This window comes from Eumetopias jubatus, unplaced genomic scaffold, assembly GCF_037043125.1.
Source record: "Eumetopias jubatus isolate StellerSeaLion01/CBP00866 unplaced genomic scaffold, mEumJub1_p1.0 scaffold_3, whole genome shotgun sequence".
Taxonomy (NCBI): Eukaryota; Metazoa; Chordata; class Mammalia; order Carnivora; family Otariidae; genus Eumetopias; species Eumetopias jubatus.
The window spans coordinates 38,600,157-38,614,738 of record NW_028274809.1 but is presented as its reverse complement, the minus strand read 5'-3'; the positions used below and the strand labels follow the sequence as shown (position 1 = coordinate 38,614,738).

At 39.5% G+C, this 14,582-nt stretch overlaps 1 protein-coding gene across 6 annotated transcripts in view; it reads right to left on the bottom strand.

Annotated features, from left to right (window-relative positions):
- ANKRD44 (ankyrin repeat domain 44) overlaps positions 1-14,582 on the bottom strand; it is a 323,392-nt gene that overhangs the window by 40,818 nt on the left and 267,992 nt on the right. For all 6 annotated transcript variants that reach the window (XM_028121815.2, XM_088021608.1, XM_088021607.1 and 3 more), the window contains one exon: positions 1,216-1,287. In XM_028121815.2, the coding sequence (XP_027977616.1) occupies positions 1,216-1,287 (72 nt within the window). The remainder of the gene's footprint in view (positions 1-1,215; positions 1,288-14,582) is intronic.

Sequence of the window (14,582 nt, the reverse complement as noted above, 5' to 3'; positions counted from 1 at the left end):
GCAGAGGGTGGTGAATGGGATCAACAGATGTGCTGGTGACTATGTGGGGAGACTGGCGATGAAGCAGGGGCTCCATGCGGTGTGACCAGTTCATCCCAGTCCTTATGGGATGGTGTCATACCCTCGCCTTGCCTGACTACATATATATGCCCATCAACAAAACACTCTCCTCTGTTATACAAAATCTCCATCTCAATTTCTCATCAGAATGACATTGAGAAGTGCTTATACTGGATGCTATTAAGTGAATGTCATAACAGGCCCCCAACTCAGAGACCCAGCCCCTTTCCACTCTTCTTAGCATTCAGCCTCCAGGTACACCCAAACACCATTGTTGTGGTCGTGCACTGAGGCCTCACGTTGCAGCAGCACCTTCTACAGGGGAGCCGCTACGGCTGGGTGTGGCTGTCAGTCCCAGAGGCTCCTAGAGAAGAGCTGGTGATTACCAACTCCTAGCAGGACACCAGCTGAGATAGAGTGGTGGGTGAGTTTGTTGGCTCGGTCACCCCCATGGAGAGTTTGGGGATCCTCACTCTGAGCTGTTGCATTTCCCTTCGACTAAGGATGTGGAGAGGAAGCCTTACTGGTGACAGGATCAGTTTTCCTCCCCACTCTGAGATCTCAGCCAGTACAAGAAACAGAGCCTCACACCTCCTCCGAGACCCTGATTTCAAGCGCAGGCAGAAAAAGCAGAGTTGCAATTATGCATGTGCTCATCTTGCTCTCGCAAGTTTGTGTTTAAATAGCTCACAACTTTTTAATTGTGGTATTTGGTTGATTTTGTGGTAGGCTGTAGACTCGTGTATTGTTGGCTACGGCAAATCTTTAAAGCCAAAATGTGTTCTTCAAATTTCCTCAATTTTTTAAATTTAACTACTAGGTAGTAATACTTTTAAAGATTGTTAAAATGTATAATCATCATTTATTATGTACACTGTGGTAAAGGCTTTAAGAAAATTATCTTTCTTTTGCCCTCATTTTACAGTTGGGAAACTGAGGCCCAGACGGGGTAAGTAATGAGTCTGACGTCACCAGTGGGTGAAGTTGGGATTGGAATTTGAGTCAGTCTTTCTGCAGCCTGTGCCCTTCCCCATGTACTGCTTTCATTATTAGTTATTATTGTGTTACTATGCTTTCATTTTAAGAGCAGCCTAGTTCTAGGAACACTTAGGTACTTTTTGTAACAGAGGAAGCCACCCAAGGCACCTCACTTACAGCTAAGTGGAGTGGACTCTTGGTAGCACCGGAGTCTGAGTCTTCAAAACCATTGTTGGTTCTTTCTAAAAGCTGTGAAGACAAAAAGAAAACATTTGTACGTGAGTAAAATTTGCAGAAGGAATCCTCCTCTAAGGATACTAATGTTGACGTCAATGCAAAAGAGGCTTCGGAAATGTAAAAAATAATGCAACTTAGCAATATAAGAAATGTGGTGCAGCATATCTGAAACAAATAAGAAATCGAACACAGCATATCTAAAACAGGTACTCTAAATGAATCTTTCAACTTTTGGATCATCTCAGCATTTGCTAATAAAAAAAGGCTTTCATACTTGAAAGATGCTCAGCCTCACCAATCCAGGAAAATAATTCATGTTTAATCCACTTTTCACCCAGCAGATTGTAATAATGAAAAATTATAATACCTAGTGTTTATCCCATCATCAAACACACATTTACTGGGGGTAGTGTTGGAAGAGACATATAAATCTCCTGTTCTCATGGAGCTTACATTCTAGGGAGGGAAATCAGAGACAAACAAATAAATACAGAAATAAGAAAATATCTGCTGATGACATATGCTATAATGAAAATAAAATAAGGTGATGTGATAGGGGATGACTGGGAAGTTACTTAACAGCTGATGATTAGGGAAGTCCTCTTCAAGGAAGTGACAACTAAAGTAAGACCTAAATAATAAGAATTACACCAAGTAAAAGTGTGTCAGGAGAGTATTCTGGAGGAGGAAGTTGTGGAGAAGGGAGTACAAATGCATCAAGGGGGGATGAACATGGTGAGCTGAAGGAACAGAAAGGATAGTGTGACCAGGGTATGATGCTGGTGAAGGTATCAGGAAAAAGACATTCTCATGGACTCTTGGTGGGAACAAATTGTTAAAACCTTTCTGGGCAATTTGTGCATACCTCTGACCCTAAGAATTAATTCCCAATAAATAATGAGACAAGTGCACAATGATGCATGTATAAAGAAAATTCTTCAATGAATACTTGATGGATGATTACCCATGTGCCTAGACACTGAAGATTCAATAATAAATAATATATTAAAATACCAATTTTCTTGGGGGGGATAGGGTAGGCAAGAAAGAAGTTATGTAGTTAATTAGAAAACAGGGGAGGAAGGTTCAGAGGGCTGGAAGGGAGATCAGTTTGGAACTTAACTAGGTGATCAGGGAAGGTCTTACTGGCTGAGAAAATTCTGGAGGGTGATGAGAGAGCCTTGTGGACATCTGCGGAAGGAGCATTCCAAGCAGAGGGGCCAGCAACTGCCAAGTCCCTCTGGAATAGGTATGCTTAAGAACATCCAGGATGCTGGGGCAGAGTGAGCAAGGACGAGAATGACAGGAAAGGAAAGAGAGATGGTGGCAGTGGGGGTGGGAGTGTCAACAAGAGCCTTCTGGGTTGTCATAAGAATTTTGACTTTTCATCCTGAGATGGAATGTCACTGATGTGTTTTGAGCAGAGGGATGACATGTTCTAACTTTTAGACTCTAGGGAGGGCACAGAGAGAAACTGGGGCAATAGTCCAAGAGAGAAATAACAGTGGCTTAAAGCCGTGGAGAGCAGTAGGAATGGAGAGAAGTAGTTGGATTGTAGATATTTTTGGAGGTAGAATCAACAGGATTTCTTGATGGATTGGTTGAACATGAACATAAGAGAAAGAGAGAAGTCAAGGATGACTCCCAGGATTTTGTCCTATGCAAATGGCAGGATGGCAGTTCCATGAACTGAGATGGAAAAGACCAAAGGCAGAATATACATAGTGGGAAAGAATGAAAGTTTGGTTTTGGAAATGGTAAGTTTGAGATGTTTGTAAAGCAACCAAAAGTGCATGCTAACCAAGCAGCTGTTGGGCACATGGGTGTGGAGTTCAGGTATTTAAAGCCATAAGATTGGATGAGATGAGCAAGAGAGTAAAGTAAACGGAGATGAGAGATGAGGAGAGAGTTGGAAAGATGAGGGGGAGTCAGCAGGGAGATAGATTGAGCAGATGAACTAGAAGGAACACCAGGAAGTGTGAGGTCTGGAAACCAAGTAAAGAAAAAGTTTCAATGAGATGAGTAACGATGTCAGAAGTCCTGATAGGTCAAGTAAAATGAGCCCTGAGAATTGACCACTGGGCTTGGCAACACAAGGCTATTAGTGACTCCGTGAACAGCAGTTTATCAAAACACTGTTTATATGAAAAAAATAGAAAAAGAGACAGCAACAGAGATGGGTTAAATAAATTAGAAGTGGGACAGGGACTTCTGGGGAAAATGGTGGAGTAGGAAGTTCCGAGGCTCACCTCATCCCAATACAACTAGTTAACACCCACATCAGTGTAAATAACGCAGAAAATGATCCAAAGATTGGCAGAACAGACTCGCCACAGCTATGAATTGAGAAGAGGCCACATCAAATTGCGTAGGAAGGGCAGAAATGTGGTTGGGAGCTAAACAGACCTGTGGGACTGCTTGAGGGAGAGAGGAACAATAGGGGTACAGAGAAGGGAGAGAAACAGAAAATTACACCAAGCACCCGGGCACAGGAACCCACACAGGGAAGATGAATCCCCATAACATTTGGCTTTGAACCTCAGAGGGGCCTAATTTCTTGAGTTCTTACCATCAGTGGGGCTTAACACCTGGAACTTTAAAAATCAGTGAGCTCAGCTCTGGGAGAGCCAGGAGGGTACCAGCAAACGGAGTCCTACCTTTAAAGAGACAGCACAACAAATAGCCCAGCAGAGATGCAGCACAGAAGCAGCAGTTTGAAAAATGCCTGGGATACAAGGGAAGACTTATTTACTAATCTCAGAGCATGCACTGGAGGGGCAGGCATTTTTAGAAGACCATTCGAAGAAAAAAAGAGTTGGCAGGTGTCATTTCCCTCCCTTGTCCCCTAGCCTAGACACACTGACCAACTCTGGGCCAACATTTTCCACCTGATTTGCCCCAGTCCTAGTGCTCTTCTCCAGACCTGCCCCCTTCAATATGTCCTTACCCGGAGCCCACCCCAAGAGGTGCTACAAGCCTGGCAGTGCACAAGCAGCCCTGGCAGGAGCCAGTATTACACCAACGTGACTCCTTCCTGGGGAGAGGGGAGGATAACTACACATATCAGTCTGACTGCGGCTCCAGCATGGGCTGGGAGCAGACATCAGGTCTGACTGCAGGCCCCGCTCACCGACAAAAGCCTCTCAGGAGACAACACAGGGGAAGTGCCCTGCGGTTTGGTGCTACTGTATCTCTGGCAAATGCTTGGTCTGACTCAACTCAAACCTGCCAAGGCAGCCCCAGCTGGCCCACTACCAACACAGGGACCAAACCATGCCCACAACAGGCAAAGAGAGATGACTGGACTGAAGGCAAAAGCAGCCCAACCACAACAGTGGGGTGCACACAACACACATAGGAGATACCCCAAAGCGCCAGGTTCTGGTAAAGAGGGGACTTTGCACTACAGGGCACTACTGGACCTCTTCTTCATAAGGCCACTATTTTCAAGAGCAGGAGATGTAGTGGACTTTCCTAACACATAGAAACACACACAGGGAGCTAGACAAAAATGAGGAGACGGAGGAATATGTCTCAAATGAAAGAACAGGACAAAATCACAGCAAGGGGGCTAAAACAAATGGAGATAAGTAATATACTTGATAGAGAAATTAAAGTAATGGTCATAAAGATACTTACTAGACTTGAGAAAAGAGTGGAGAACCTCAGTGAGACCCTCAACAAAGAGAAAACATAAAAAAGAACCAATCAGAGATGAACTCAATAAATGAAATTAAACATTTCCTAGATGAAATAAATAGTAGACTACAGGAAGCAGAAGAATGGTCAGTAACTTGGAGGACAGAGTAATGGAAAGCAATCAAACCGAACAAAGAGAGAAAAAGTAATAATAAAAAAATGAAAAAAGACGTAGGGAATTCAGTGACACCATCAAGCATGATAGGATAGCATTCACATTATAGGGATCCCAGAAGAAGAGACAGGAAAGGAGGCAGAAAATTTATTTGAAGATATAATATCTGAAAACTTTCTGAATCTGGGGAAGGAAAGAGAAATCCAGATCCAGGAGTCACAAAGATCCTCCAACAAAAATCTACCCAAGGAGGTCCACAGCAAGATACATAGCAATTAAAATGGTGAAAAGAAGTGATAAAGAGAATTTTAAAAGCAACCAGAGAAAAAAAAAGCAGTTACATAAAAGGGAAGCCCCATTAGGCTATCAGTGGAGTTTTCAGTAGACACTTTGCAGGCCAGAAGGGAGTGGCATGATATATTCAAGGTGCTGAAAGAAAAAAAACCCAGCAACCAAAAACACTCTATCCAGCAAGGCCGTCATTCAGAATATAAGGAGAGATAAAAAGTTTCCCAGACAAACAAAAGTTAAAGGAATTAATCACCACTAAACTAGCCCTCCAAGAAATATTAAAGGGGACTTTTTTCTTTTTCCTTTTTTTTTTTTTTAAGAGAGAAAGCAAGAGAGAGCACGCATGTGTGTGCACAAGCAGCATGGAGGGGCAAAGGGAGAGGGAGAGAGAATCCCAAGCAGGCTCAACACTTAGCACTGAGCCTGACTCGGGGCTCAATCCCACCACCCTGAGGTCACAACCCAAGCCTAAATTAAAAGTCAGATGCTTAACCGACCGAGCCACCCAGGCACCCCTAAAGGGACTTTTTGAATGGAAAGGAAAGATCGTAAGTAGAAGAAAAGTAGGAAGTACAAAAGCAGTAAAATTAGCTATATTATAAAAACGAGTCAAGGGATTCACAAAATAAAAGGATGTCAGGTATGATACCATATATCTAAAACATGGGAGTGGGAAGAGGAGTAAAGAATGGGTTCAAACTTAAGCAATCAGCAACTTAATATACACTGATACTGGTAACCACAAATTAAAAACTAGCACTAGATATGCAAAAAATAAAGAGAAAGGAATCCAAGTATATCACTACAGAAATCCAGTAAACCATGAAAGAAAAAAGCAAGAGAAGAAAGGAACAGAGAAGAACTACAAAAACAACCATAAACAAGCAACAAAATAGCAATAAGTACAAACTTATCAATAACTACTTTGAGGGGCACCTGGGTGGATCAGTCTGTTAAGTGTCTGCCTTTGGCTCAGGTCATGATCCCAGAGTTTTGGGATCCAGCCCCACATTAGGCTTCCTGCTCAGTGAGGAATCTGCTTCTCCCTCTCCCCCTGCTCATGCTCTCTCTCTCTCTCTCAAATAAATAAAATCTTTTAAAAAAATAACTACTTTGAATGTAAATGGACTAAATGTTCCAATCAAAAGACGTGCGATGACGGAATGGATAAAAAAGCAAGATCCATCTAAATGCTGCCTACAAGACTCATTTCAGACTTAAAGATGCATGCAGATTGAAAGTAAAGGTATAGAAAGGCATTTATCATGCAAGTGTAAGTGAAAAGAAAGCCAAGGTAGCAATACTTATATCAGACAAAATAGACTTTAAAACAGACTATAACAAGAGACAAAGAAAGAAACTATATAATCATAAAGGGAATAATCCAACAGGAATATGTAACAACTATAAATATTTTATGCACCCAACATGGGAACGCCCATATATATAAAGCAACTAATAACAAACATAAAGGAAGAAATTGACAATAATGCAATAATAGTAGGGGACATTACCACCCCACTCACATTAATGGATGGATCATCTGACAGAAAATCATCAAGGAAACAGTGGCTCTGAATGACACATTGGAGTAGACGGATCTAACAGATATATTTAGAACATTCCATCCTAAGACAGCAGAATACACATTCTTTTCAAGTGCATATGGAATATTTTCCAGAATAGATCACATATTAGGCCACAAAACAAGTCTCAACAAATTCAAAAACACTAAAGTCATACCATGTATCTTTTCTGACCACAACACTATGAAACTAGAAATCAACCACAAGAAAAAAATTCTGGAAAGAACACAAATACACGGATTTTAAATAACATGCTACTAAACAATGAATGGGTCAACCAAGAATCAAAGAGGAAATTAAAAAATACATGGCAGTAAATGAAAATGAAAATATAATTGTCCAAAATCTTTGGGATGCAGCAAAAACTGTCCTAAGAGGGAATTTTATAGCAATACAGGCCTACCCCCAAGAAGCAAGAAAAATTTTTTCTCAAATAAACAAGCTAATGTTACACCTAAAGGAGCTAGAAAAAGAAGAATAAACCAAACCCCAAATCACTAGAAAGAAGGAAGTAAAAAAGATTAGAGCAGAAACAAATGAAATAGAAATTGAAAAAAAATAAAACAGATCAATGAAACAATGAAACAAGGAGCTGGTTCTTTGAAAAGACAAACTTTTAGCCAGACTCATCAAAAAAAAAAAGAAAGAAAGAAAGAAAAAGGAGAAAGAAAAAAGAGGACTCAAATAAGCAAAATCAGAAATGAAAAAGAAATAACTGATACTACAGATACAAAGAATTATAAGAGAATATTATGAAAAATTATATGCCAACAAACTAGACAATCTAGAAATGGATAAATTCCTAGAAACATATAACCTCCCAAAACTGAATCAGGAAGAAATAGAAAATTTGAATAGACCAGTTAGCAGCAATGAAAATGAAGCAGTAATCAAAAAACTCCCAACAAACACAAGTCCAGGACCAGATGGCTTCACAGGTGAATTCACTAAACATTTATTTAAAGAAGAATTAATACCTATTCTTCTCAAACTATTACTAAAAAAATAGAAGAGGAAGGAAGGCTTCCAAATTCACTCTATGGGGCCAACATTATCCTGATAACAAAACCACTGATAATAAAAACACTCCAAAGAAAGGAAAACTACAGGCCAATATCTCTGATGAACATAGATGCAAAAATCCTCAACAACAATGCAAACCGAATCCAATAATACATTAAAAAAAATCATTCACCACAATCAAGTGGGATTTACTCCTGGGATGCAAGTGTGGTTCAATATTTGGAAATCAATCAATGGGATACATCACACCAACAAGAGAAAGGATAAACCAATATAATCATTTCAATAAATGCAAAAAAAAAAAAGCATTTGACAGAGTATAACATCCATTCATGATAAAAACCCTCAATAAAGCATGTTTAGAGGGAACATACCTCAACATAATAAAGGCCACACATGAAAAACCCACAGCTAACATCATATTCAAGGGTGAAAAAACTGAGAGATTTTCTCCTAAGCTCAGGAACAAGACAAGGATGTCCACTCTCACCACTTTTATTCAGCATAGTACTAGAAATCCTAGCCACAGCAATCAGACAAGAAAAAGAAATAAAAGGCATCCAAACTGGTAAGGAAGAAATAAAACTTTCACTCTTTGCAGATGACATGATACTATATATGGAAAACCCTAAAGATTCTACCAAAAAAATGCTAGAATTGATAAATGAATTCGGTAAGGTTGCAGGATAAAAATCAATATACAGAAATCCATTGCATTTCTATACACTAATAATAAAGTAACAGAGAAATTAAGAGAACATCCCATTTACAATTGCACCAAAAACGATAAAATACCCAGGAATAAAATTAACCAAAGAGGTAAAGACCTGTACTATGAAAACTATAAAACACTGATGAAAGAAACTGAAGGTGACACAAACAAATGGAAAGATATTCCATGCTCATCGATTGAAGAACAAATATTTTAAAATGTCCATACCACCCAAAGCAATCTGTACATTTAATGCAATCCCTATCAAAACACCAACAGCATTTTTCACAGAACTAGAACAAATAATCCCAAAATTTGTATGGAACCACAAGAGACCCTGAATAGCCAAAGTGATCTTGAAAAAGAATAAAACTGGAGGTATCACAATCCCAGATTTCAAGATACACTACAAAGCTGTAGTAATCCAAACTGTATGGTGCTGGCACAAAAACAGATACATAGAACAATGGAACAGAATAGAGAACCAAGAAACAAACCCATGATTATATGGTCAATTAATTTTCAACAAAGGAGGCAAGAATATGCAAAGGGAAAAAGACAGTCTCTTCAAAAAAAGGTGTTGGGAAGGGCGCCTGGGTGGCTCAGATGGTTAAGCGTCTGCCTTCAGCTCAGGTCATGATCCCAGGGTCCTGGGATCGGGTCCCGCATCGGGCTCCCTGCTCAGAGGGGATCCTGCTTCTCCCTCTGCCTCTCTCTCTCTCTCTCTCTCTCTCTCTCTCTCTCTGTCTCTCATGAATAAATAAATAAAATCTTAAAAAAAAATGGTGTTGGGAAAACTGACAGCGACATGCAAAAGAATGAAACTGGACTACTTTCTTACACCATACACAAAAATAAACTCAAAATGGATTAAGGATCTAAATGTGAGACCTGAAACCATAAAAATCCTAGAAGACAGAATAGTCAGTAATTGCTCTAACATCGGCCATAGCAACATTTTTCTAGATATGTCTCCTGAGGCAAGAGAAACAAAAACAAGAATAAACTATTGGGACAACATCAAAATAAACAGCTTGTGCACAGCAAAGGAAACAATCAATAAAATAAAAAGACAACCTACTGAATGGGAGAAAATATTTGCAAATAACATATATGATAAAGGGTATCCAAAATATGTAAAGAACTTACACAACTCAACGCCAAAAAAACCACAAATAATCCAATTAAAAATTAGGCAGAAGACATGAACAGACATTTCTCCAGAGAAGACATCCAGATGGCCAACACATAAAATGATGCTCAATATTACTCATCATAAGTGAAGTGCAAAATCAAATCCACAATGAGGTATCACTTCACACCTGTCAGAATGGCTAAAATCAAAAACACAAGAAAAAACAAGTGTTGATGAGGATGTGGAGAAAAATGAACCCTTGTGTATTGTTGGTGGGAATGCAAACTGGTGTAGCCACTGTGGAAGACAATATGGAGTTTGCTCAAAAAACTAAAAACAGAGTTATGATACGATCCAGTAATTCCACTACTGGTACTTACCCAGAGAATATGAAAAAACTAATTTGAAAGGTATGTGCACCCCTATGTTCATTGCAGCATTATTTACAATAGTCAAGACATGGAAGCAGCCCAAGTGTCCACCAAGAGATGAATAGATAAAGAAGATGTGGTATACGTATAATGAAATATTATTCAGCCATAAAAAAGAATGCAATCTTGGCATTTGCTACAACATGGATGGATCTAGAGACTATAATGCTAAGTGAAATAAGTTAGAGAAAGATAAATACCATATGATTTTACTCATATGTGGAATTTAAGAAACAAAACAAATGAACAAAGAAAAAAAGAGACAAACCAAAAAATGGACTCTTAAATACAGAAAACAAACCAATGGTTACCAGAGGGGAGGTAGGTGGGGGATGGGTAAAATAGGTGAAGGGGATTAAGAGTACACTTATCTTGATGAGCACTGAATAATGTATAGAATTGCTGAATCACTATATTGTACACCTGAAATTAATATAACATTGTATGTCAACTACACTAGAAATAATTTTTTTAAGAGTTTAAATAAATAAAATCTAAGTAAATAAATAAGAGTGGTGTAATCACCCATTGAGATAAATTATCCTTATTTATGTTGCCTTTAAGTTCTTCTTTGTGTAGTGATGTATCCAAAAGGAACAAAAACCCAACACCCAAAGCAGTGATGTGTGGTGGATATGGTGGTACTCAACATCCACTCCAGCGGGCTGTGGAAGCTAGACAGTTATAAACTATGTTTCCTAGGCTTCCTTGAACTAGGGCTCCAGATGTAATTTAAGTTCTGCCAATTAGATGCACTAACCTGAAATGCTGAGGACAGACATGAGCTGAGGACATCTCTGTGATTTCTGATGATGGTTACAGTTGTGAAGACTTTGTCTTTCAGCTTCCTGGGTACAGGCTCCTAGCTTAGTGAGGGTGGAGTCACCAGACACAGGGATACCGGGCATCCACTTTTTGGCAGTATGGATCAAGCAGGAGCTGTGAGGCTCTAGGGCCAACAGTAGTGGCACTGACAAGCATGTCCCCCCAAGCCAGGATGATGTGTCCATGGAGCAGCCATTCTGGTGGATACTTTCTGATTCCCTGTCGCCCTGATCATGGGGAAGGGGCAGCTGCCCCGGCTAGTCCAAGCTCATAGTTCAGGCTTATTTCTGGAGACTCACCCAGGCATCTCCTCTTCTATTTATTTATTTTTTATTATTTTTCTAATTTAAATTCAATTAAATAACATATAATGTATTATTGGTTTCAGAGGTACAGGTCTGTGATTCATCAGTCTTATAGAATACCCAGTGCTCATTACATCAAGTGCCCTCCTTAATGTCCATCACCCAGTTACCCCATCCCTCCACCCCACTCCCCTCCAGCAACCCTCGGTTTGTTTCCTCTGATTAAGAGTCTCTTATGGTTTATCTCCCTCTCTGGTTTCATCTTGTTTTATTTTTTCTTCTCTTTTCCTATGACCCTCTATTTTGTTTCTTAAATTCCACATATCATATGTGAGATCATATGATCATTTTCTTTCTCTGATTGACTTATTTCAGTTAGCATAATAGCCTCTAGTTCCATCTACATCCTCACAAATGGCAAGATTTCATTTTTTTGATGGCTGTGCAATATTTCATTGTATATATATACCACATCTTCTTTGTCCATTCATCTGTCAATGGGCATCTGGGCTCTTTCCACGGTTTGGCTATTGTGGACATTGCTGCTATAAACATCAGGGTACAGGTGCCCCTTTGGATCACTACATTTGTATCTTTGGGTAAATCCTGTTTTTAAAAATCAAATCTTTTTCTGCTTAAAATAGCTAGCATTGTTTCTGTTTCCTTCAAATGAAACCTGATTGATTTAAAGAGTAATGGAATTTATCATAGCAGTTTTCTTAGTGGGGGAGGCAAGGGGAAATTATACCATTCAATGCACCAGAAAGCAAAACTTCCTAAAATCCACTTTATCCATTTTTCTCCTGGAAAGTCCCAAACTTGTTAAGTGGAAAAACACCTTTTAAAGCCATATGTGTGTAATAGTAGCATTTCCATTTTTTTAAAAAATCTGTATTAATATGACGATAGATGGCAGAAAAAAAGCCTAGAAATACCTACCCTAAAATGTTTAGTATAATAACCTAAGAGTGGGATTATGGATGAATTTTATTTTCTTCTTTCTCTTTCCTGTTTTTTTGTTTTTTGCAGTAACTATGTATTGTTTCTGTAATCAGAAAAACACTAAAGCTATTTCTACTTGGGGAAAAAAAGCTATTAATCTTCCTTTTCATTCAACAGAATGATGTCCACAGAGCCCCCAGATAGGTTCAGAACTCTTTTCTAGTCAATGCATGTGGAACAAAATGTTCAAATTCTCTGGTAGATCAAACAGCAGTGTAAAATTTATCATCAAAGAGCACATACTCTTAAGTTTGCAAAGAATACAATGTAAATAATTATATCAGAAGTATAAGGCATTTTATGTTTGTTTTTATTAGTACGAGAATAGAATTTGGAACTTAAACAATCTAGGATAAGTTAGACTAATGAGACTAAATTTAATTTTAACTTCAAAGCAAACAACTTTAAAACCAATCTAATGTGCATAGTTGAAATACAAGTAGCCCTAACTGCTTGAAAAGGCTAGAAAGCAGCTGTTCTTTGCTTTGTTTTGCAATATTATCACCTGCAAGACTTCCTGTAATTGACAGTGTGTACCGACACCAAATCCTGTCCTAGAATGAACTTTTAATCAAAGGAACACAGGATAATTTCCACCATTATCACAAACATGATGAACAGAGACAAGAAGACAAAATACTGCTTATAGCCACAAATTAGGTATGTTTCCAGAAGATTTATTATGGAATAAGATTTTTCCATACACATATTTTGATCATTCTAATAGCATGTGATATTTTACTTTTATCATCTACCAAATATTTGCTGAGAGTTACCTCGATGCAGGACCCCGGTTAGGCACCAGGATTCAACTGTGCAGTGAAGAAATGTTGCTATTGACCCAAGTGATTGTGGAGGCTAATGGGGAACCCAGAGAAGTTACCAGATAATGAAAACAAGAGGAGCTAGGATGCCGGATGCTATGGGAGCACAAAGAGGTACCTGACATAACCTTGGGGATCAGAGAAGACTCTTCTGTCAAGGAAGGTCTAGCCTGAGACCTGGATGGTAGGAGTCAGCCAGGCACAGAGAGAGAGAGGGATTTCCAGGCAGAAGGAAGAGCATGTGAGAGCCGCGAGTACAAAAAATTTGAAAAACTTTCAGTTTAATAAGACTATAACAGTATGCAGGGGTGAGGAAAGGATAAGTAGCAGAAGGGGAGGCTGGAAACATAAGCAGAAATAGATTCGGTATAGAGTGATTGATTATATCATTACTGTCCAGTCCAGGACATTTTTGAGAGTGATGATTGTGGCAGGACAATAGCTGTAAACCAGGACATCAAATCAGGATGATTATTCAGAGTCACTGAAGTGCTCTAAGCAGAGAAGAGGCATGATCATGATAAGATTCTTGGGTATCATAAAAATCTCTCTGGCCACAGTGTGGAAAATGAACTGCCTGTGGTGTTGGGGTGGGGATTACAACCCCAGAAACGGGCAGATCGGTTAGGATATTCCAACTCTGGAATTTCCAAATTGTGAATTATTAAGCTGGTGAGACCTGATGGTGGCCCAAACTGCAGAAAAGGCAGTGGAAATTGAAGGAAATAGGTGCATTCAAGAGTTTCATTCACTCCTTCATTCATTCATTCCGTAATTCTTTTTTCAGCACTGTGCTAGGCACTGAAATTTTCAGTTTCAAAATGGTCCCTACCCACATGAAACTCATAGTTTAGAAGGTATAGTGGACACCATCCATTGACTGAAGGGATGGGGAAGGGTGGAGTCAAGGGTGACCCCTAGTTTTCTAGCTTTGGTAACAGGTTGAATGGTGATGCTTTCTCTAAGAAACAAAGAGAATAAGCAAGATCCGGGGAGAGAAAGGTGTGTTGTTGAGTTTTGGTTTGAAGAGCTGCTGGGACATTCAAGGGGAGATATCTGGTGGACAGATGGATATAATGTTCAAAGCTTGGAAGAGAGAGCTGGGCTAGAGTAATGGATCTGGGAATCACCAGCAGTGGCTGATACACGAAGCCCCCGCCTATGGATGAGACTGCCCAGGGAGAATGTGTAATGAGAGAAGGGAAAAGAATCTAGGACATAAGCCTCAGGAACCTCAAGGTTTGAAAGAGGCAGAGAGTCTGCAACAGGGGCTGAGGAATGGACAGAGGTAGAAAAAAACAAGGTGAGATGATGATGATGATGATGATGATGATGATGGTGATGGTGATGGTGGTGGTG